Genomic DNA, 21,470 nt, shown 5'->3' on the forward strand with positions numbered 1-21,470 from the left:
TGAATGTATATATTAATTTGAGCATGTTGACTTTGATTTCAGGGGTCAGATGGGTTTGTCGGAGGAGGACCAAAAGAAGGCCCAGGACCTCAGATTTCGACTTAATGAAGAAACCAATGCAGAGAAAAGTGCAAAAGAATTTACCCAAGCAGTTGAGATTGGAAGCAACGTGAATGAGACCCAGGCTGATGTGGTTGGATGCTGCCAAGGTGCCGGAAACTCTTCTTGTTGCCAGAATTCTAGTCCAAAGGAAAAAATTAAAAGCAATCAAGTCAATGGAGAGGGGGTGAAGAGCAACAAAGTAAGAGCAAGCAATAGTGGCAAAGGGGCTTGCACTCGCAAGGCGTGTGCAATGCCAACATGGTTTGAGAGTTGGGAATGGGAGGACACATATGCAGCCCTTGCAGTTGTTGGGGCAGTTGTGTCAGTCGCCATAGCTTACAGCTGTTACAGGCAGTTGAGATAAGAAGTCTTCACCTTCAAAAGCTATAGTAGGTAAGATTTATTTATTTATTTTTTTTCTTTGTTTTTTGTATTGTGTTCCACGTTACATAGGGCCCATGTATTCAAATGGTAGAATTTGGTTGTAGTTTGTGTATGATCCATAGAAAATGAAAGAGAAGAAGTCCAATCTTTCTAGAAAATAGGTAACTAAGTTACATGACTTGGGTTATGATCTTTATTGCAATTAATTCAAAAATCCCATGTTTGCTTCTACTTTCATTTATTCCTCATAAGGGTTGTTTGGATGCACCCAAAATGCAAATTGCAGCGTGTTATTCACATGTTCGCATTTTAAAGTAGCAACTGTCCCCTTGTCTTAAATGGAGGGCAATGTACCACTTACGCTTATTTATGAAATGACCTCAAAGCATGAATAAAATGAAAATGGGTCCAATTCCTTTTGATCCCATCTTCATTCTGGGCAGCATATGGGATGAGCCAACTGCAGCGTTGTCTGATTAATCCATTGTTCTTATCGGTAATGGCATGAAATGCCTATAGTGCAATTCAGGGTGGATGACTCTTATCACCAGTGTGAAGGTCGTTGGCCTCTGGTGACCTCCAATCTTCTAACATCAGAGTAAGTGTGGCCCACTTTTCAATCTCCTGATTATCTCAGTTGGATTCAAATGGAAAATTTGTCTTGGGAGCAGGCAGTTGTGTCATTTTCCCCCCTGACAAAAGGGTGCATTTGGATGTTGATTGAATCATGCTGGAATCATTAGTTGCATTGAAATTTTGGAAATTGATGGTTGGCTCTGCTATGTTTGGTGTGATTTGAATTTTGAGAAATACAACAGATGAATGTAGTTTTTTTTTGGTTTTGTTTTTCATATCTTTGTGCCATTATCAATGTCTAAAACATTCTCAAATTGAGATTCTGCACTAATGGAGGATCCAGTATATGGATGGACTCAATCAGTATATCATGCTGCTACATGCGGCTGAGAGAAATATATTTGACTCAAATTCTTTGGACTCTACACGCCAGTGAGAGAGTTATATTTAATTCAGATTCTTCGACTCTACTGTTTCATTTTCTGGTACAAGGATGCATTGATGATATCAATTGTGAGGGTTGAAAGGTTTTGTAAGTTGAACATCTGTGAGAGGTTTGATCAACACAAAAGCGTTTATAACAGTTGTGAATGAAATTTGGTGAGGTTTGATCAACACAAGCGTTTATAACAGTTGTGAATGACATTTGGTGAGGTTTGATCAACACAGTAGCGTGTATAACATCATCACAACATTGCACGCCGGTGCAAGATTTCAGCCAATGATCAGTTGGGCTCTCAGTCATCAGTATTATCTGGTCCAAAAATCAGTTTGGTTGGTAGAGGAGAAATTGTAGATGCACTGTGGAGGTAGCTTTTCATTCCTGAATTAGCTCATCTTGATTTCAATATTTCTGATTGTTTTCTTTCTGCTTTTCTGTATCAAAGGCAAAACTTTCTTATTCCAAGGAAAATTCAATCATTTTATGTATAATTTAGAACTTTTGAAATAGTAACTGCAATACAATTTCTTAGAGAGAGTTTTTTGCATTAGGATGCATTCCTTGACATGAGTATCACCTAGTGGCCAGTCTGGGATGTTAGAATTAGTTCGGCTTGCTTGATTTTCGTTTGTCATTTCTCTAAGAGAAGGTTTGAAATTGGTGTATCAGATTCAGGTATCATATCATTCACCACTGATACGGCTCTGTATTGACCTGTATTGGGCTTTTTATGAACACAAAAACCAAAGGTAGGACAACACAAATCGGGGAAGCTTAATTTATGAATAACAACAACAAATACAAATACAAAGTCAAATATGAGGGAACTTGAAGAAAAAAAAGGATAAATAAGAGGGAACTGTTGGGAATTCACTTGCCCAAAGAGAGGGTATATCCAATGAGAGGAGTCATGACCTTTCCAAGTAAACTACAAGAAACTCTCATCGAAGTGGAGTAGAAATTCTTGAATGCCTTTGCTAGGTTTACGTATGGACATATATAGAAGAGGGTCACCTTATGGGAAAATGCAGTCATTGTTGACCTGTTGGACCCAGCGCCCAGGTGGTTTGGTCAATAGTGGGTCAAGAAATATTGAATGGTGATGTGGATGATCTCTTTGACTGCCATCAATCATCATAAAAAATGATTTTACCGAAATTTTTTCAGATTTATCTTTTAGCCACATCATTGAATCTGCCTCAAAGATGGATGGATGACAATTTGAAAGCATATCTAACAACCTAACCAATTCATCCATCTCTTCATCTTTCAAATTTCTTCTACAAGGAGCCCAGGTAATTTCCTTGCCACGAAAAGAGAAACAATGATCAACTGAAATATTTCCTCTTGAAACACTTGAAAGAAAGATATAGGATAACCATTAAGCTTGGGGGCTTTATCCCTTCACAAATTTGAAATAACTTGATCTCCTCATTGATCAAAACTAATCAATTTACATCTTCCTCACTTATAAAATTAGAACCCATTACAGATGGTTTAGCTAAATTGGGTGTCTTAAAAGTCCTATAAATGTATGTCAGGAGAGTTGAGATCCGTGTCCTATTGTGATTTTATTCTAGGCAGTCACGTGTGCATGTTGCATGCGTGCATGGGTGTGTGTGCATGTATATGTTTGTGTGCAAGTGCATGTATGTGCGTTCATGCATACACATGAGCATATGTGTGGGCATTTTAGCTTCAGGTTAGCTGGAAAAGGTGTATTATCCTTTGTTCTGCCTTTTCCTTTCTTGTAATTGCTTTGTGGCTTTTCAATAAAAATTCCATTCATTAAAGAGGGCAAATTATCCAGAGAAGGTCATTGCTATTCTTCTTTGGATAAAGTGATAAAAGCTTCGAGTTGAACCACTTCATTGCAAATTGCATGCTTGTTTGCTCTCTTCTATCATTTTCCATTCTTATGGTTCTTCTATAGAAGAATTTAGTTCTTTTACAAATTATAATGTGAAATCTCTTTCATATCATTTGCATGTTCCCTTCTTTTCTCGCCTTAATTTGCATGTGTGTGTGTGTGTGTGTGTGTGTGACAGAGAGAGAGAGACTTCTTCTATGATTCTATATATGGCCTACCATGGCATTTTGTGAGGTTTGGGTCGACCCATTTCCCCTATAGGTTGGGTTTGGGTTTGTGTTTTGTCAACTTGAAATCAAATGGGTTGGGTTTGGGTTGTGCTTTGTCAACTCGAAATCAAATGGGTTGGGTTTGGGTTTGCTTGGCCGGATCCGGCGGTCATGAATATATTCCCCCTTGCTTCCTTGCTATATGTGTAATTATATTATAATATAATGTAAGTTTAAATACTATAAACTTAAGTTATGATGGTTGTAATTTGGTTGTAGTAAGAGTTTTATTTTATATTTATGAGGAGATCTAAATATGTGGTTGATTGTTTATATTTTTTCTACAAAATGAAAATATTTTTATTTTTAATTTATTTTTTATATATTTTTTAATTAAATTGGTCATGTGGGTTAGGTTTGGGTTGGCCTTTCAACCACTTTAATAAATTGGCTGGGTTTGGGTTGAACCTAATCTCATTATGATTGGAACCTAGCCCGACCCAAACCCAACCTTACATGACCCATTGCCACACCTAATAGGGAATTGAAAATTTGAAATAGTACACTTAAAATGGAAATGGGTGTTAGGAAATCAATTAGGGATGTGTAAAAAGTGACTCCCATAAATCCTAATGTTCATTATCTTTTAGCCGTGGGATACATTTTACCAATAGATAATTTGTCATTGAGTCATCTACTACTGCTATAATTTTTGGTTGTTGTATATCAATAATTGCAATAAACATTTGATTATTTTAAATAATGTTTATGGACATTCAGCAAATTTGACTTTCAAAAGCAACCATTGATCTCATCTTTATATTTGTGTACACTGCTGACACACATGTCAATGTTCAAGTTTAATAGGTTCATGTGTTAATGTATGGCTGATTCGCTTATGTCTGCGCAACTTTCTTTGTATGGGGACTCTTTATCTATTGCATTGATGGATCTTTGTTTTCTTCAGTTTGTTGGGCTTTTTCTCAACGATTTTTTGTTATTTGTTAAAGAAAAAAACATAGGTTCATGTATTACTTGTGTAAGAATCAAGATTTGTTAAAAAAATAAAGTTTTGAAGAAATGGAAAATAAAAAATATAAATAATTGCAATATAACTATTTTATCATTTGAAATAATCTAGGACTTGTTGGCAAATCAGTCTTTCAAAAGTCACCTTGTTGTACAGCATGTACTCTAAAACTAACCGCAGGTCATGCCATGGAAGAATTCTCACCAATGCATGATCCGTCTGGACAATTTTGTACCCATTTATCTCAAAGAATGTAATAACTTCAATATAGTTTGCTCTGACATATTGCTATGACTAATTGGAAAGTATTATTTTTCTCCATTCTTTGAGAATTTTATATGCTTCATCTAAGAAAACTATTGCAGTTAATCATGGAATTCATGTTTAATCATGAACCATTTCAATTGTGTCTGAATTGAATCATATGCTGTGAATTGTCAATTCTAGCTTTTTAACAAGAAGTCATACTAATATTTGAATGTATATATTGATTTGTGCATGTTGAATTTGATTTCGGGGGTCAGATGGGTTTGTCAGAGGAGGACCAAAAGAAAGCCCAGGACCTCAGATTTCGACTTAATGAAGAAACCAATGCAGAGAAAAGTGCAAAAGAATTTACCCAAGCAGTTGAAATTGGAATCAATGTGAATGAGAGCCAGATTGGTGTGGTTGGATGCTGCCAAGGTGCCGGAAACTCTTCTTGTTGCCACAATCCAAGTCCAAAGGAAAAAATTAAAAGCAATCAAGTCAATGGAGAGGGGGTGAAGAGCAACAAAGTAAGAGCAAGCAATAGTGGCAAAGGGGCTTGCACTCGTAAGGCGTGTGCAATGCCAACATGGTTTGAGAGTTGGGAAAGGGACGACACATATGCAGCCCTGGCAGTCGTTGGGGCAGTTGTGTCAGTCGCCGTAGCTTACAGCTGTTACAGGCAGTTGAGATAAGAAGTCTTTACCTTCACAAGCTATAGTGGGTAATATTTTTTTTTTGTTCTTTGTTTTTTGTATTGTATTCTACGTTACATAGGGCCTAGAATTTGGTTGTATTTTGTGTATGATCTGTAGAATATCAAAGAGAAGAAGTCCAATCTTTCTAGAAAATAGGCAACTAAGTTACATGACTTGGGTTATGATCTTTATTGCAATTAATTCAAAAAATCCCATCTTTGCTTCTACTTTCATTTGTTCCTCATAAGGGTTGTTTGGATGTATCCAAAATGCAAATTGCAGTGTGTTATTCACATGTTCGCATTTTAAAGTAGCAACTGTCCCCTTGTCTTAAATGGAGGGCAATGTGCCACTTGCGCTCGTTTATGAAATAACCTCAAAGCATGAATAAAATGAAAATGGGTCCGATTCCTTATCATCCCATCTTCATTCTGGGCAGCATATGGGATGAGCCAGTTGCAGCGGTCTGATTAATCCATTGTTCTTATTGGTAATGACATGAAATGCCTATAGTGCAATTCAGGGTGGATGACTCTTATCACCAGTGTGAAGGTCGTCGGCCTCTGGCGACCACCAATCTTCTAACAACAGAGTGTGGCCCACTTTTCAATCTCCTGATTTTCTCGGTTGGATTCAAATGGAAAATTTGTCTTGGGAGCAGGCAGTTGTGTCATTTTCCTCCCTGTCTAAAGGGTGCATTTGGATATTGCTTGAATCATGCTGGAATCATTAGTTGCTTTGAAATTTTGGAAATTGATTGTTGGCTCTGCTATGTTTGGTGTGATTTGAATTTTGAGAAATACAATAGATGAATGTAGGCTTCTTCTTCTTCTTCTTCTTCTTCTTCTTCTTTTTTTGTTTTCATATCTTTCTGCCATTATCAATGTCTAAAACATTCCTGCACTAATGGAGGATCCAGTATATGGATGGACTCAATCAGTGTATCTTGCTGCTACACGCCAGTGAGAGAAATATATTTTATTCAAATTTTTTGGACTCTGCACGCCAGTGAGAGCTATATTTTATTCAGATTATTCGGACTCTACTGTTTCATTTGCTAGTACAAGGATGCATTGATGATATCAATCGTGAGGGATGAAGGGTTTTGGGTTTTGTAAGTTGAACATCTGTGGGAGGTTTGATCAACACAAAAGCGTTTATAACAGTTGTGAATGAAATTTGGTGGGGTTTGATCAACACATGTGCATTTATAACAGCTGTGAATAGAGCTGTACACGAACTGGGTTAGCTCGACTCGAAAAAGATCGATTCAACTCAGTTTGAGTCGAGTCGAGCTGATTTTTTGTGCTCAAAAAATTTTTGAGCCGAGCTCTACTCAACTCGGATCGAAGCCCAACTCGAATCGAACTAGTTCAGTGACTCGGTTATTTTGATATTTATGATGCTCACCAAGTGTTTGATTAAATGACTCAACAAAGTGTCAATTGGTAGCGAGGAAGGTATGGATAGGAAACAAATATCCTTGTATCTTGATTTTGATGTTGCCTACTGAGTGTTTGATGAAATACCTGTAAATTGTTGCTACTATTTTACATACATTGAGAAATTGAAGGTGCACTCCATGTGTTTGAGAAAATGCCACACATGCTCATTCTTAGCTTGAACTGCCCGAGCTACTGGCCGAACTAAGCCGAGCTAGCTAGTCAGGCTCGAGGACCGAGCCAAGTCGAGTTCGAGCTAGTGTCACCTAGTGGTTGAGCCAACTCAAATTGTGCCCTGCTCGGCTTGGTTAGACTCGTGTACAACTCTAGTTGTGAATGACATTTGGTGAGGTTTGATCAACACAAGCGTTTATAACAGTATCACAACATTGCACGCTGGAACAGATTTCAACCATTGATCAGTTGGGCTCCCAGTCATCTATATTATCTGGTCCAAAAATCAGGCTGGTTGGTAGGATTCATGATTGTGGACTAAGGTGGGGCTCTTGATTTATGGACTCCTAGGTAGTGCTCAACTGATTAGCGGTATCTAACATAAAATATGTTACACCAATTTTCAATCAGAGATGGATTTTCTATTATAATTTAGACTTCGAAATAGGACAAGATGGATTTTCTATTATAATTTAGACTTCAAAACTGGACAGCGAAAACTTGAAATATGCGACCTTCATTATATAGTTGGATACGTTACATAGAAAAGTATAAATATCATTATTCTTTTCTGTGCTTCAGTTCCCTTGAGATATTTTGCTCCACCTAGCTCCAAAGCTCCAGAGTTCACAAAAGAATTCCCATTCCCACTTTGTATCCAACTCTAAACCCATGGATCCCCAATCGTATTTACTTTTCAATTGCATTGACAGTGGTGAAATGTTAGTATCTCTACAATTTGTTAATGTTAACGTCTACATAATTGTAAGCAATTTATTCATGAATATAAGAAACTGTTGACTTTGCTATATTTTACCTAAAGAATAGTTTCGTGAAAGATTCAACATCATAAAGAATGTTAACTTTGTAAGTTATAGAGAGATCTCACCTGGCAACTTATTCTTCGAGAGATCTAATGACTCGAGATTCTTTATGTTTGATGATGATGTTAGAATTTAGTTGATAAAATGGTTGTAAGATATATTGAGAACATGTAGTGACTTTAGATCTCCAATTACAGGATATCCTTGTGAAATTGGTTATTTGCGAGATCTACTACGGTGAAGATAGTAAGAATATTTGCCAGTTCCATTTCTTGCCCTTTGCTCACCATAGTCACTTATCTTAATAGGAGGCCGAACAAGGTACTACCCCTACTAAGACCTAACTAGAGACAACCAGTCCTGTTAGGGGCTGTGGGGCCCATTGTGATGTATTTGTTTTATCTACGCTGTCCTTTAATTTTGGAAGATCATTTTATGGCATGAACTCAAAGGGGGTAGACCAAAGGCTCAAGGCCCACACCACCTGAAGCAATGGGGATTGAACCCTTACCGTTTAAAACTTTCCAAGGCCCATCCTAATGTTTATTTGCCATCCAACCTGTTCATAAGGTCACATATACATGGAGGAAGGGAAACATAAATATCAGCTTGATCTAAAACTTCCATGGATCCCAGCCATGTAAATTATTTGGTCCATCAATTAAGTTGGTAAGTACGATCCATTATCTAAGGACTTTATAAGATTGGGTTTAACTAATCAATAATATCTCATGGGAAACATGCCACATGTATAATTTTCAATCAAAGACTAGTTTTCAATTACACCATGGTCTGCAAATGGTATAGTAAAAGCATGCAATGTGTGCACAATAATACTTAGTTGAATACATAGAATATAATAATATAAATACAATCCTTATTCCCTTTGTGCTTTAGTGTTCTTGAGTTCTTCCTACATTCGGCTAGTTTATATATATATATATATATATATATATATATATATAATTTTAAACCCTTTACAGAAAGGTGGGAGCACACCACCTATAACTTTGTTGATATGAATAAAATAATGTACAATCATTTGGGTGGGCCTTACAAAAAGAAACGTGCCTCACCTAGCTTAGTATCGATGCATTAGACTAAATGCCTTACATGGAAATATTAACAAAAGCATTTTATCAATAAACATAATGTATTCTCTCTTTCCCTTTGTCCAAAGTGCTAGAGTCCAGAAAAGAATTCCCATTCCCACGCCGTATCCAACTCCAAACCCAATGCACATGGATTTCCAATCGTATTTGCTTTTCGATTGTGTTGATGGTAGTGTAACCTTGGTATTTCCACATTTCTTTGATATTGGAGGGCCACATAATCCTAAGTTTCCTTGAAAGGATTCATTTGTGAATGAAAAAAACTGATTGCTTTGCGGTATGCTACCCACAAGGTGGTTTTGTGAAAGATTCAACACCTCAAGGAATGTTAATTTTGTAAGTTCTGGAGGAATTTCACCTGACAATTTATTTCGTGAGAGATCTAATGACTCAAGATCTTTTATATTCCCAATTGATGCTGGAATTCGGCCTGTGAGATGATTGAAGGACATATTTAGCCCATGCAGCGACTTTAGATCCCCAATTGATTTTGGGATATCCCCATAAAATTGGTTATTTGAGAAATCCACTATGGTAAAGGCAGTAAGGATCTTTACTAGCTCCATTTCTTGCCCTTTGCTCACTACGGTCACTTTATCTTGATAGTATCCATCTCCAAAACCTTTGCTAAGGAACCGAGATTGGGATTTGCCCTCCTCCATCATTGCCTTCCAGCTCTTAAACATATTTGATGGCAAGCTACCTGTAAAGCTGTTAGAAGAGAGGTCAATGATTTGCAATAGTGGGGAGTTGCGAGTTGTTAGGAATTGTCCAACAGTGCCATCAAGTTTGTTGGATCTTAAGATGAGAACACGCAATTGGGACCAATTTTCTAATGGAATAGGAAATGTGTCATTTATTTGATTGCTTCCAAGGTTTAACACCTCCAGTTTCTTGCAATTGGCCAAAGACCTTGGCACATGCCCTTCTAACTGATTTCGACTAAGATCAAGTGTCTCTAGAGTACATTGCTCTTTGAATGTTTTAGGCAAGATGCCTTGAAATGCATTTCCTCCAAGATTCAAAACAGTGAGGCCAATGTTGTTTTCGCCTAGACATGGTGGAATTGAACCATTGAAGCGGTTGTCAGACAGAATGAGGACTTCTATTCGAGCATTGCAAAATAGCAGCGGAACTTCTCCACTAAAATTATTGCTAGAAAGTGAATAGAATCTGATGGAAAGCGGAGGGATTGGGATTGAGCCCTCTAGCTTATTAAAGCTTAGGTCAAGGAATTGCAACTTGCTTATGGAAAGATTGTGAATTGGTGGCACTAATCCCTCCAAAGCATTATGAGAAAGATTCAAATAATTCAAATCCCCATTTCCAACCTTCCATATCCAATTGGGTATTTCACCATTGATTTTGTTATTGGAAAGGTCCAAATATTCCATCTCCTCTTGGCTTCTCAAGATATCTGGAAATTTGCTGATGTTGCAAGATCTTAATATCAATTGTCGAATTTTGGGGAAGGATCCGGAGGTTGCATTGCTTCTGCTATTGCCGACTGAGAGGAGGTGGTTATCTGAAAGATCAAGGTTCCAGACGTACTTACGGTTTTGGAATAAGCCAAGGTCCACATCACCGCTGAAATTGTTTGATGAAAGCGTGAGGTCAGAAAGCTCAATGAGTGCAAAGATGGATCTTGGAATAGGCCCTTGCAAGCTGTTGTTACTCAAGTAAATCGTCCCTAATTGTGAAGAGGATGTGTTCTGGAACTCGCCAAGCTGACCACTAAATTGGTTATCTTGGAGATACAGCATTTGTAATGATGGGAGTGAAAACAATGATGATGGAATGGTCCCACGGAGTGAATTGTTGGACAAATCAATGCTCTGTAGCACTGAAGAGGATGTGTATCGGAATTGTCCAAGACCACTAAATTGGTTATCTTGGAGATGCAGTGTTTGTAATGATGGGAGTGAAAACAATGATGATGGAATGGTCCCACTGAGTGAATTCTCGGACAAATCAATACTATGTAGCACTGAAGAGGATTTGTATTGGAACTGGTCAAGTTGACCACTAAATTGATTATATGAGAGATCCAACATTTGTAGTGATGGGAGTGAAAACAATGATGATGGAATAGTCCCACTTAGTGAATTTTGGACAAGCATGAACGATTGAAGATTTTGAAACTTGTTGCCATAGGAAGAAGGGATTGGACCGCTGAAATTATTGCATAAAAGATACAAAACCACGAGTTTGTCCAGCTTCACAAGCCATGATGGCAGTGGTCCGCTGAAACCATTGAATGAAAGATCCAAATGAGCGAGGTTGCTGAGGTTGGCAAGAGAGGATGGCAATGGTCCGCTGAAACTATTGTTTGAAAGATCCAAATGCATGAGTTTCTCGAGCTTCACAAGACATGATGGCAATGGTCCACTGAAACCATTGTTTGAAAGATCCAAATGCATGAGTTTCTCGAGCTTCACAAGCCATGATGGCAATGGTCCGCTGAAACCATTGTATGAAAGATCCAAATGCATGAGTTTCTCGAGCGTCACAAGCCATGATGGCAATGGTCCACTGAAGCCATTGTATGAAAGATCCAAATGCATGAGTTTCTCGAGCTTCATAAGCCATGATGGCAATGGTCCACTGAAGCCATTGTTTGAAAGATCCAAATGCATGAGTTTCTCGAGCTTCACAAGCCATGATGGAAATTGGCCCTTTAGATTGCAATCTCTAAGCTGGATCTTTGTCAGCAGTTTGGAATTACTGAATGAATCCCGTAGGTTGCTACAAAATCCAGTGTTGGATAGGAACAACTCCCGGAGAGTATTGTTTGGAGGGATTTCACCCGTCAGAAGTGGATTGTATCCTACATCCAGGGTTTGTAGGTTTGGCAGCCTGAAAATACTCTTGGGTATGGCTGAAGACAGATCGTTTCGACTGAGGTCGAGTTCAGATAGGAAACGGAGCTTGGAAAGGGAAGGATGGATGGGGCCTGAAAGACCACAGCCTCTCAAGCTCAACTTGTGGAGAAAAGGGAGTGTCGAGGATAAGGCCATGCCCCACTCGCTACCCTGCGCTGAGATGATTACCGAATCGAGATGGAGTTCTCTCAGACTCGATAGGTTTTGGACGAATGCTCCAATGTTCGGGTTTTCGAATTTAAGAGAGTACAAACCATCGTAACATTCATTGTAAGATAGATCGAGGGACACCAAAGTGGTCAAGCGGGAGATTTCCAGCGGGATTTGGCCATAAAATTGCAAAGAAGAGAGGTTGAGATGGGTCAAACTGGTGAGATGTTCAAACCCAGAAGGAAATTGAGAGGGATCAAAGTCATTGTAAGCGAGGTTGAGCCTCTGCAAGCTCTGAAGACGAAAGAGGCTTACAAAATCAATCCGACCAAAGATACAGAGATCGCTGAGGTCGAGACTGGTCACGTGACCAGTGGCACCATCGCACGTGATGCCTTCCCAGGAGCAGCAATCCCTGTTACCAGGATTCCAAGAGGACAGTGTAGTCATGGTGTACACAGCAGAGAAAGTAAAGCTCTGTTTCAAGTGGAGCAAAGCAGAGAAGTGGTCTTCAATGCATTGCTCTTTGGTTGAAAAGGCATTACTGTTGTCTTCAGTGGCAAAGACAGGAGAAGAGAGGAAAAGGAGGGAAGAGAATAAGAGAAATGAAAAGGCTTTATTAGTAAGAGAGTGGAGGAGATCCATTTCTTTTACTCGGGGGGATTTGGAATGTGTAGGAAGAGAGAAGGTTAGGAGGCATTATATAGGGAAGGGAGGAGTGTTTAAATCAATCCCAACAACTCACATGCAATCACTGCAGCAGAGATTCGTTTAAGAAGCACGGCCCACTTAGAGAGCCCCGCCTTTCACAGTCATGTGCGCCACGGTTCATCTCTTTAGTCTCTCTCTCTCTCTCGGCCTAAAGACAAATTCCATGGAGAGAGCGCGTGACAACGTGTCACACGTTCTAGAGGTCCTGGCGTGATCCATGTTCGGCATTGTTCGGCATAAAGACAAATTCCATGGAGAGAGATGTGACAACGTGTCACACGTTCTAGGAGTGCGGATCATCTGTTTCCAAGCGCACAGGGTATCCAGTGTCCTTGAATTTAATTGGTCCACATCATCTGTGCTGACATCAGCATAACAATCTAATGAAAGAAAAAATTATTTACAAAATACTGCCTTATTTACCTATAATGTAACGGTCGAGCACGCTATCCTAAGGACGCGTTTTTGGACCTGGGCTGATGTCGGTGGGACCTTGGCCAAGTGAGGTCACTAAGTTTTGTGGGCCCACCATAATGTAGTTGTTGTATCCATACCGTTCATCCATTTGGAAAGATCATTTTAAAAATAAGTCAGATAAGCTCGAGTGGACCCAATCAGAGAAAACAGTGGAGACTGAACACCTACCATTAAAAACTTTCAGGGCTACAGATGTTTTCAATCAGGCTGATATTTGTGTCTTGCCTTCTTTCATGTCTGTGTTAGCTTATGAATAGGTTGGATCTCAAATAAATATCAGGGTGGACCTAGTAAGGTTTCAACGGTGGGCATCACTCTCCAGCTGTTTTCTATGGCGGGTCTTCCGGAAGCTTTGGATCTACCTCATTCTTTGCTTATGTCCTAAAATGATATCTCCAATTGGATAGATAATGTGATACAACACACAGATCATTGTGGGGCCCACAGAATATGGTGACGCCACTTCATTAGCCAGTCTTGCTAGTCTCATTGCTCAACTTCTTAGTAGATAATCCGGATCCATCCTCCCTGTCTATCCTTTTTCCGGAATGATTTTAACACATTATCTAAAAAAGTTATACAATTCTCAGGTAGATCACACCATTGGAAAGTGGTCATTGAATGGCCACCATTGGAAGCCTCTAGTGTTAATTAATGTTTATTTGCCACCCAACCTATTGTTGATAAAGTGTTGAGCGTCAAGTATTGCTTGTTTTCCCTCGTCTATATCTTGGTTTTATGAATATTATACTGCTTACTATTGTGTTTTACTCATGTTTGTGTTGTAAGATGAGTTTAAGAGCTTAGATTGAAAAGAATGTTAAAAACATGGATTTGATGCTCAAGAATCACCAAGTAAAAAAATGGACAATTTGGAGATCAAGATTGAAGATTTTAAGACCCCAGGAGTCAAGAAAACCAAATAAAAAAAGAAGGAAGTACAGGAATTCGTAGGATCTAAGCTTAAATGACATCGAAGATGTCATCGAAGCCACTCTTCGATGACATCGAAGGAATTTAGATGACATCGAAGAATAATAGGAAAATCAAGTTTGGTTGCTGAACAAATTAGATGCAATCTTCGATAACATCGAAACCAGTTCAATGACATCGAAGCCAGTCTTAGATGACATCGAAGGTTACTCGACGTCATCGAAGGGTTTACGCAGAGCTTACGCAGAGTGAGAAAATTTGACACGGTTTTCAGATTTTTTAAACCAGTTTGAAGGAGGGAGTTTTCCACTTATAAATAGGGCTTTCCAAGGTATTCTTAAGCATCTTTTAAAACATTCAAGGGCAAGATCTTTTAGAACATTCAAGGTCGGAAATCTTTCTTTGCACAGATGAACCATTACTTGGTCGCCTACCTCAAATACTTTTTGTCGTCGATGCTTGTCCACTTGCGCCTTGTACTTTCCGTTCGAGGCATGTAACTTGGTCTATACCCCCGCATGAATGCTCATGATCTTGTCTGTCATATGTTCTGCTGCGATGCTCATGCCTGAGAGCTTGGGCAGAGGGAACAAGTCTAGTGTGTGGCGATGTACTTGTCCGTAAATAACCTGGAATGAGAATTTTCTTGTCAAGCGGTTCACCATGTTGTTAAATGCAAATTTCGCTTGAGACAAGGCCAAATCCAACTGCTTCGGTTTTTCTCCTGAAATACATAGAAGGAGGTTTCCTAACGTACGATTCACAACCTTAGTTTGCCCGTCAGTTTGTGGGTGGTAGGCGCTGCTGAACTGAAGTTGTATATCAAATCGAGTTCACGAAGTCTGTCAAAAGTGGCTTATGAACTTCATGTCATGGTTAGAAGTAATAGTCTTGGGAACCCCATGTAGCCGGACAATTTCTCTGAAGAATAGATTCGCTACGTGTGTTACATCGAGAGTCTTCTTTCATGGAATAAAGTGCAACATCTTGGAGAAACGATCTACTACCACGAACACCAAATCCATGCCGCGTTGTGTTCGTGGGAGACCAAGCACGAAGTCCATAGATAAATCCTCACAAGGGCCGTCGGGCACGGGTAACGGGGTATAGAGGCCCGTATTATGAGATTGCCTCTTAGAGTCTGACAAATATAACAACGTTTGATTGCCTTTCCCACATCACGTACCAATTGCGACCAGTAATACCGTTCTTCCACAAGAGCTCGCATCTTGTTTCGCCCAAGATGTCCACTAAAGTGACCTCTATGTAGCTCTTGGATTATCTATTCCCTTAACGAACTGTTAGGGATGCACAGTTGATTTCCTTTGAAAAGGAACTCATCTTGCATATATAAGTCGCTGGGGTGGCTTTCCTGGCATCTAACCCATGCATCATTGAAGTCGTCATCGTCGGCATATATGTCTTTGAGATGCTCGAACCCAACAACCTCATTGCTCATAGTGATTAACAAAGTTGCACGGCGACTCAGTGCATCGATTACTTTGTTCTGTTGCCCTGACTTATGTTTTAGCACAAACGTGAATTCCTTAAAAAATGAGATCCATTTAGCATGCACACGGTTAATGTTAGCTTGACTATTAATGAATTTAAGAGCTTGATGGTTCGTGTAAAGTATGAATTCCCTTTGAATCAAATAATGTCTCCAATGTCATAGTGTCTGGATCACCTCGTACAACTCGATCTTATATGTAGACCACTTCTTGCGTGCATCGCTAAGTTTCTCACTGTAGAAGGCTACCAGTCTGCCTTCTTGAGACAAAACTCTCCCAACCCTGACATATGAGGCATCACATTCGACTTCAAACAGTTTGTCGAAGTTGGGAAGTACAAGAACCGGGTTCGTGGATAATCTACGCTTGATTTCGGCAAAACGCTTGATTTCGGCAAAGCTCCTGTCTGCTTTATCAGTCCACTGAAATTGCCTTTTTTTCATGCAATCTGTGATTGGTGACACAATGGTACTAAAAATTTTCATGAACCGACGATAGAATGTCGTCAGTTTCTAAAAACTTCGCACTTCATGAATATTTGTGGGAACTGGCCATTCTCTGATTGCCTTCACCTTTTCCTCATCCACCTAAATGCCCGTAGATGTTATGATAAAATCCAGAAACAATAGGCTATCAGTAATGAAGCTGCGCTTTTTAAAATTGAGATATAATTTATTTTCAGTGAGCATCTGAAGGACCTTCTTGAGGGGTTCTATATAGGTGGTTTCGTCTTGACTATATATTAAAATATCATCGAAATAAACCACAACAAACCGCCCAATGAAAGGTTTCAGAACTTGGTTAATCAATCTCATGAATGACCTAGGCGCATTCGAAAGACCGAAGGGTATAACCATCCATTCGTACAATCCTTCCTTGGTCTTAAAGGTCGTTTTCCACTCATCACCTGGTTGTATTTGAATCTGATGGTAGTCGTTCCTTAGGTCCAATTTAGAGAATATTTTTGCACCCTCTAACATGTCCAGTATATCATTCAACCGAGGTATAGAAAACTTGTATTTTATACTGATTTTGTTGATGGCCCGGCTATCGATACACATGTGCTAACTCTCATATTTCTTTTGAGTTAATAGAGCTGGTACGGCACATGGGCTCATGCTTTCTCGAATAAGACCCTTACGGATCATTTCCTCCTCTTACCCTTGTAAAATCTCGTACTAATTCGATAATGAGGACGATTGGATAAACTGGACCCCGGGACAAAGTCGATATGGTGTTGGATATCCCGCATGGGGGGTAACCTATTAGGAATGTCATCGGGCCAGATTTCTTTGAATTCATGTAACAAGGGCCTCAGTCTTTTAAGGATGATGGTAGGCTGGAGTTCTTCTCCTTTTATAATTAATGCATAAGCCTGTCCTGTTTCTTTAGATTCTTCTATAAAGTTCCATATGGTTAAGAGAAAATGGCCCTCCACTTTAGAAGTTTCAAGTGGTCCCTTTGGATCCATAGGGGCTAATATGGTCTTCCAACCATCCTTGATGAAGATAAATATGTTATCTCGCCCTTTATGAGTGACGTCACGGTCAAATTGCCAGGTTTGACCGAGTAGTATGTGATATACTTTCATGTCAACCACATCGTATACTACTTCATCCTTATAATGTTCGTCATTTGAAAAGGATATGGTGCACCGTTCAGTTACCTTTGTTTCGCTGACCTTCTTGGTCCAACCGATTGTATATAGGGAGGGATGACGCTCCATTTTCAATTGTAATTTTTTCACCATGACCTTGAAGATGATGTTCTCGCTGCTTCCACTAACAATGATCACGTCACAAACTCTTCGATTCACCATACACCTAGTGCGGAAGATGTTATGACGTTGTGGATGTAGTTCTTTTTTTGGTGGATATAATAGCCGCCTCATGACGAGCGACTCGCCGCGATCTTGCTAAACCCAACTTGAATCATCTACCTTGTCCTCGATGGTATGCTCATGTTCTTCAACATCTAGATCTTCATAGGCGTTATCAGCACTGCCATCATAGATGGTGAGGTTCGCTACTTTTTACTGGGGATAAGTATTTGATAGGTGGCCCGGTTGGCCACAACGATAGCAATTGTCGGGCCTTGGTCAAGCATAGGGCTTCGGGATTCTACATGGACCAGCAGTAGTCGATATGCCCATTTGGGGTCTAGCTTGCCTACTTCCCTGATCTCGGCTTTCAGACGTAAGAGGTTGAGTGCGCGTTCCTACGGGCTCCTCCTTGGGTTGTAGAGCTCCTTAGGGTGGACCTTCCACATCGATTCTTGCGGTATGATAGGTCTGTATGTTAGGACATTCAAGTTGCACTTCCCTTTGAGTAGCCAACTTGATCGCATCATTCATCGTCCAGACGAACTACATCTGGACCGATCCTGGATCGTCATATGCAATCCACAGTTGAATCGAGCAACTTGCTGTGATTCAGTTTCGACCAAATCGTTACACGCTGCCAGGCGATAAAATTCTTCTACGTATTTTCTTACCGACCGACTACCCTGTCAATAATTTTGGTATTGTTGGAATAATACCTGATCGTAATAGCTAGGGAGGAATCAGGCACATAATAGCTGCTTCATCCGCTGTCATGTGCGGATTGATGCTTTCATCTGCCTGATTCGTGCGAGTTGTAGTTGTTTCCACCAAGCTGAAGCTCCGCCTTTCAACTTGTATGCCACAAGCTTGACCTTCTTTGCTTCAGGGATGTCCATATAGTCGAAAAATCGCTCGACTTCGGAAAGTCAATCGAGGAAGTCCTCAATATGTAGTTGGCAATTGAAGTTAGGAATATCAACTCGCATCTTAAATTCTCGATCGGTTCGTTCTACTCGATCGCCACCTTGTTTAAGGTGTTGGAAGATTATGTCGTCAATCTCCTCCTCACTGGATCCCTCTTCCTTAAGAATGACCCTTGGACGCACTGCCCGTACTATCCTGCTATCAGGGCGATTACGAGTTTCAGTAATTGGCGGTGGAGAATTACCACCAGGAACACGGAGTTGCCCTAAGGTTTCCGCCAAGAAACCCGCTATGGGGTCGATGGAAGCCTACAGCCCTTGCATAGCTTGCCAATTTTCTTGCTGCACTGTTCAAAAGCTACCGCCATTAAAGGTAAATTTCCTAGAGCACCGCCCATGGGATTGTTGCCCGACCCGTCGTTAGAAGCCATCTATCCGAGGAAAAATCTCGCTCTAATACCAAATTGACGTAGGGAAGGACATGAGGTCGAGCACTGTCTTCCTCAAGAGGATAACTATTCCGAATCCACGAAACTTCTCTGGACTCCTCACAGGAACTTCTCGAATCCACGAGGAAAGAAAGCAGAAAATAGAAATAAATTCTAATAAATTCGAAATTGATTAATGAATAAATAAAAACAAGTTCACAACCCTTTAAATAGGGGTACCAAGCAATGGGAAAGAAATCAAAATCAAACTACAATTAGAACTCCTAGAATTTGCATCTTACTTAAATAGTAAACTTACTATTTATAGACAGTCATGATGTCTACTAGTGCGCAAGGTTTTTGGCCAAAAATAGTAAGTGTCCTTTTTGGCTTCACCAAACCGTTCTCCTAATTTTTCTAAGCTCTTTTCACGTTGGATACAACTCCTAAAGCCCAATGGATGAAGAGTTATAATCAAACTAAAACTTACTATTTATAGTAAAAACGAAATTAAAATAGAAAAATGACCATTGATCTAGCGGTATTTCGCAAATCCGGCATGGGTAACCCGGCATAGCAGGGTTGGTTGGATAAAGTAGCTCGTTCTATCCAAAATCATATATTTTACGTCAGATAACTCATGTCTGATTGCGAGATATGCTCGATTTAAGGTCCGATGATTTGGATCAGTTCTGTCGCCGACCAGGCCTTTTCTGATCCATCTTGGCCATGTAACTGTCCACGACCCACTCTACATCAATTCGAAGTAATTATCCTTGAGAAAAATGGTGATCAACCTCATCACATTCATCCCCACGTTAGTTATCTTTTTATAGTCATCATCTAGACAACTTTTCACACTAATGTGACTGTGGTGCTTGGCTTGTTGATTATCAATACCAAATCATATAATATACATAACTTCGTTGGTCCGTAGCAATATTGAGAAGATAGTCAGGGTTTTCGCAACTCTGATTTTTTCCACCCGGCGTTCCCAGTTAGGAGCAGCTTTGATGGATTCTCTTGTCCATTGAGGTCGGTGGATCCCCGACTATATGGGTCGGCCGTTGTGAATGCCCCTTACATCTATGCCGTCTATCCATTATAATAGCTCACTTTAGAGCATGAAAATAAAAAAATAAAGTAGATCCAAATCATAAGTGGACCACACGACAGGAAATTTTGTAACCCAATAAATTTTTATGATACTCAGGTTTCATAAATACTTGAGAAATTTATTTATTTTTTTTTTTTTTGTTTTTTTATTTTTATTTTTGTGTATTATTAGTGTAAGCTTGTATGCATGTGAAACCCATACAACTTGTATAGACAAAAATTTGAGAACTCTGAACAAGACAAAACCTTCAGGACGTCTCATTGCAATAATTCAACCATACATTACCAGAGTTAGGGCCCAGATTCGTAAGATCCACAGTCCGACAGACCCACAACTTGCTGTAGGAATATTCGGCGCTAATTTACATTGATCGGATCGTCAAATTTTGAAACGAACCGCCCAAATCCACTTAGACTAGCCTAAAAACACGTTGGACGGTTGATGGACCAATCTGGATCAATCTTAGGGCGATCTGACCACTAAAATCATATAAATCATAATGAACAGCTGAAAGTACACGACGTCTAGTACACAAGGAGTCTGACCCACTCCAGGAAATTCCACTAGACCAGTACAGGGCTGGGCCACGCAGTGGACGGCTTGGATCATCCATCCACAAAAATCGACAAAAAAAAAGAAGTTAAGTTATCGGGTCAGCAGGTGCTGACCGGGTCAAACTCGATAAAACGACAAACTCGAAGAAAGTTACCCCTGGCCCACCATAATAATCCTACAGATGATCTGGACCGTCCATCATGTTCGGCGTTCAAATCCGATCAACCGTACGTAAGATGCACACGTTTACACGCACGTGCGGAGGGGAATTCTCCACTCATCTGAACCGTTGGAGGCTATACATCTCAGCCCTTCAATTCCTTCTCACTCGTATCGTTCAAGAAACCATGTTTTTTTACTTTCCGCCAACGATTTCAAACAGTTACAAGCAAGATGTGATCGTGGCCATCCACGTCGCCTCCGGATCATCCCCAGCATATAAAGGGTATCTAGAGGATCATATACAGTTAGGAACGCTAACAGAATACGCTCCCCCATGTGCGTCTGTCCTCGTACACGAAAAACCTGCGGAAAGTGAGGATTCGAACCCCACCGAAAATTGGGTCCCAAAAGCTTTGTGGGACCCATCCAAGACGTCCAGAACGTTTGGATCGCAAGATTAACCATTCGAATGAAATCCGCCATTAGAGGTGGGATCTTCTTCCCCGTTCGAACGGAGCAGAAATCCTGTTTCGAACACAGAGAAAGAGAGAGAAAAAAGACAGAGAGGGAGAGATAAAGTAGAGAGAGAAACGGAGAACGCCCCCCATCGCTGCCGGGTTTCACAGCTGAGTCCATGACTCGCTCCTTAACTCAGAACCAGGTCTTACATTATCTTCGACACTCTCGCAA

The 21,470-nt window shown here is 40.0% G+C and overlaps 3 protein-coding genes across 3 annotated transcripts in view; 2 read left to right on the plus strand and 1 right to left on the minus strand.

The window, feature by feature from the left end:
• The window catches only part of LOC131255233 (altered inheritance of mitochondria protein 32-like), a 32,121-nt gene extending 31,404 nt beyond the window's left edge, over positions 1 to 717 (plus strand). The window contains exon 6 of the mRNA XM_058255926.1: positions 43 to 717. Coding sequence (XP_058111909.1) covers positions 43 to 466 — 424 coding nt within the window. The 3' untranslated portion in view covers positions 467 to 717. The remainder of the gene's footprint in view (positions 1 to 42) is intronic.
• Positions 718 to 5,137: 4,420 nt separating this feature from the next.
• On the plus strand, positions 5,138 to 5,554 carry LOC131255235 (uncharacterized). Its single transcript, XM_058255927.1, has one exon. The coding sequence runs from the start codon at positions 5,138 to 5,140 to the stop codon at positions 5,552 to 5,554; it is 417 nt and encodes a 138-aa protein (XP_058111910.1).
• Positions 5,555 to 9,078: 3,524 nt separating this feature from the next.
• Positions 9,079 to 12,786, minus strand: LOC131255236 (receptor-like protein 19). The gene has a single exon (XM_058255928.1). The coding sequence runs from the start codon at positions 12,784 to 12,786 to the stop codon at positions 9,079 to 9,081; it is 3,708 nt and encodes a 1,235-aa protein (XP_058111911.1).
• Positions 12,787 to 21,470: the final 8,684 nt, after the last annotated feature.

The sequence above is a fragment of the Magnolia sinica genome, chromosome 9 (genome assembly GCF_029962835.1).
Source record: "Magnolia sinica isolate HGM2019 chromosome 9, MsV1, whole genome shotgun sequence".
NCBI lineage: Eukaryota > Viridiplantae > Streptophyta > Magnoliopsida > Magnoliales > Magnoliaceae > Magnolia > Magnolia sinica.